General features: G+C 42.8%; 1 protein-coding gene across 1 annotated transcript; it reads right to left on the bottom strand.

Moving 5' to 3' along the window:
- Window positions 1–415: 415 nt before the first annotated feature.
- On the bottom strand, window positions 416–1,532 carry LOC126952215 (putative olfactory receptor 2W6). Its single transcript, XM_050786638.1, has one exon. It carries the CDS (start codon window positions 1,509–1,511, stop codon window positions 573–575), a length of 939 nt encoding a protein of 312 aa, XP_050642595.1. The 5' UTR covers window positions 1,512–1,532; the 3' UTR covers window positions 416–572.
- Window positions 1,533–2,815: the final 1,283 nt, after the last annotated feature.

Here is a 2,815-nt window from a genome sequence, read left to right as displayed (position 1 = left end):
CCTTCTTTTCTATCTTTCTTTTTTTCCTTCCTTTCTCTTTCTTTTTCTTTCTTTCTCTTTCTTTTTTTTTTCTTTCTCTTTCTTTTTCCTTCTTTCTTCCTCTTTCTTTCTCTCTTTCTTTCCCCCCTCTCTCTCTCTTTCTTTCTGACAGGGTCTTGCTCTGTTACCCAGACTGAGTGCAGTGGCACAAACATGGTCACTGTAGCCTCAAATTCCCAGGCTCAAGTGATCCTCCCACCTCAGCCTCCTGAGTAGCTGGGACTGTAGGCATGCACCACCATGACTGGCTAACTTTTTATATTTTTCATAGAGATGGGGGTCTCACTATGTTGCTCAGGCTAGTCTCAAACTCCTGGACTCAAGCAATACTCCCACCTCCCAAAATGCTGGGATTACAGGTGTGAGCCGCTGCTCCCACTCCCTACTTTCTTGACCTACCTAACCATTGAATTCCCCCATCTCATTAAATGCTTCTTCATTTTGCAATGCCAAAACATTCCTATATTTGCTAGGTCTAACAACATGTATAGAAGATGGGTCAAAAGACAATCCCAAAATTTAATCACCCCTTACTATATTTCTGCACTCCCCTTCCCTAGCACCTTCTTCATGGCCTCTTGAACGTCTTTGTTTCTCAGTGTATAGATCAGGGGGTTAACACTGGGAGTGACAATTGTGTAGAAAAGGGTAAGAAACTTGCCCTGGTCCTGGGAATAAGTATTTGCTGGCTGGAGGTACATGTATATGATTGTACCATAGAAGAGAGAGACAACAATTAGATGGGAGCTGCAAGTGTTGAAGGCTTTCTTTTGCCCAGCAGCTGACTTGATTCTAAGTATTGTTCCTGCAATGTAACCATAAGAAATGAGAATGAGGATGAGTGGTGCCAGGATGATAAAGATTGCCAGGGCAAAACCCAGTGCCTCAAGCATCGTGGTGTCTACACAGGCCATACCAATTAGTGCTGGCATCTCACAGAGAAAGTGGTCCACCCGTCTGTGCCCACAGCGGGGTAGCATCAATGTCTGGGGTGCCATTATGAGAGAATTGCCAAAGCCACTCAGCCATGCCACTGAAGTCAGCTGTCCACAGAGACGTGGGTGCATGATGACAGCGTAGTGCAGGGGTTTGCAGACTGCAGCATAGCGGTCATATGCCATGACAGCCAGGAGGACACACTCCACCCCTCCCAGGGCCAAGACAAAGTACAACTGGATGGCACAACCCACATAGCTGATGGTCTTATCTGGACCCCAAAGGTTGTAGAGCATCTGAGGGATGGAGCCTGTGGTGAAACACATGTCCAGGAATGAGAGGTTTGCCAAAAAGAAATACATCGGTGTGTGCAGCCGGGAATCCAGAGCTGAAAGCAAGATGATGGTCATGTTGCCAAGAAGAGTCAGCAGATAAAAGATGAGGACAACCACAAAGAGGATCAGCTCTAAGTGGGGATGGTCAGAGAAGCCCACCAGGATGAAGCCTTCAAAAGAACTTGTATTATCCTTTTCCATCACCTGTGGCTACATATTACCTGTTGAGAGAAAGATGAGTGCCTGTGAATAGCAGAGATATAGCCCTTCAAAAGTGAATGATTGGTAAAATAGTAGAATGGCAACTTCCTTAGATATGTGGGATGCTTGACCCAAAATTTTAATAGGTATGGATTAAATCATTATTTGGTCTGAGGAGCAGAGCATTTGGGAGAGTTCCTTTTTTTTTTTTTTTTTTTTTTGCTCCTGGCTGTGATGATTTACCAACATTTTGCATCACTGTTTTTCAATTGGGCAGGATGTAAAAAATTACTTTCAAAAGCTAAGGGAATTAACACTCAAAATGTTCCACCTTTTTTAAAAATGGAGAAGTAGTAAATGTTTCTAGCCGTACGTGACCCTTGGATAGACAAAGTGGATTGGGCCGGGCATGGTGGTGGTTTACGCCTGTAATCCTAGCACTTTGGGAGGCCAAGGCGGGTGGATTAACTTGAGGTCAGGAGTTCAAAACCAGCCTGGCCAACATGGTAAAACCCTACATCTACTAACAGTACCAAAAAAAAAATAAAAAATAAAAAAAACCTGGGTGTGGTGGCTGGCGCTTGTAATCCCAGCTACTTGGGAGGCTGAAGCAGGGGAATTGCTTGAACCTGGGAGGTGGAGGTTGCAGGGAGGTGAGATCACACCACTGCACTCCAGCCTAGGTAACAGAGCCAGACACCATCTCAAAAAAAGAAATAAATAAATAGTGGTTTGTGTCTCTGGATCAGAGAACCAGACTTGCTATTAGGTGAAATCTCATTCTAAATACTGTCTCATAAATACTGGAAAACCTAGAGTCATATCTAAACTCAACAAGGTGCAAGCGATCAAGCAAAATTTTAGGAAGAAGATTACTTCATTATTATTTATATCTACATCTCTGATCCTATTCATTTTATTTACTGGGCATGACTCTGACATAGATGTGTCAGACAAGACAGCAATGAAAAGCTTACATCATCACCTCAATATCCTCAGCCTATCCAAAGCCTCTGTGATCAATTGTTTTACACCGCTGAGATGTATTTAAACCCTGCGATTGAGTGACTTTTCTGATGTTGGGAATGCTTTTCCACACAGATAGAAAGACAGAAATAAGGCAATCCCCAAACTCAATTCCAACGGAACTAGTATTCCACATTTTATTCTCCCAAAGAATCCACTTCTAAGAAGCCGAATCGAATATTGTATTTAGTTGATTCTTATGATCTCATAGAATGAAAAGATTTCATTCCTTACATTTTTAATCACTTGGTGGTGATTTTATGTCTTAAGGTGAATGC

The sequence above is a fragment of the Macaca thibetana genome, chromosome 4 (genome assembly GCF_024542745.1).
Source record: "Macaca thibetana thibetana isolate TM-01 chromosome 4, ASM2454274v1, whole genome shotgun sequence".
Taxonomy (NCBI): domain Eukaryota; kingdom Metazoa; phylum Chordata; class Mammalia; order Primates; family Cercopithecidae; genus Macaca; species Macaca thibetana.
The sequence above is the reverse complement of the archived record's forward strand: the minus strand, read 5'-3'. Positions and strand labels throughout refer to the sequence as shown.

Bases quoted from the DNA above. Each gene is read 5' to 3' on its own strand.
- LOC126952215 (XM_050786638.1), bottom strand. From the start codon at position 1,511: ATGGAAAAGGATAATACAAGTTCTTTTGAAGGCTTCATCCTGGTGGGC.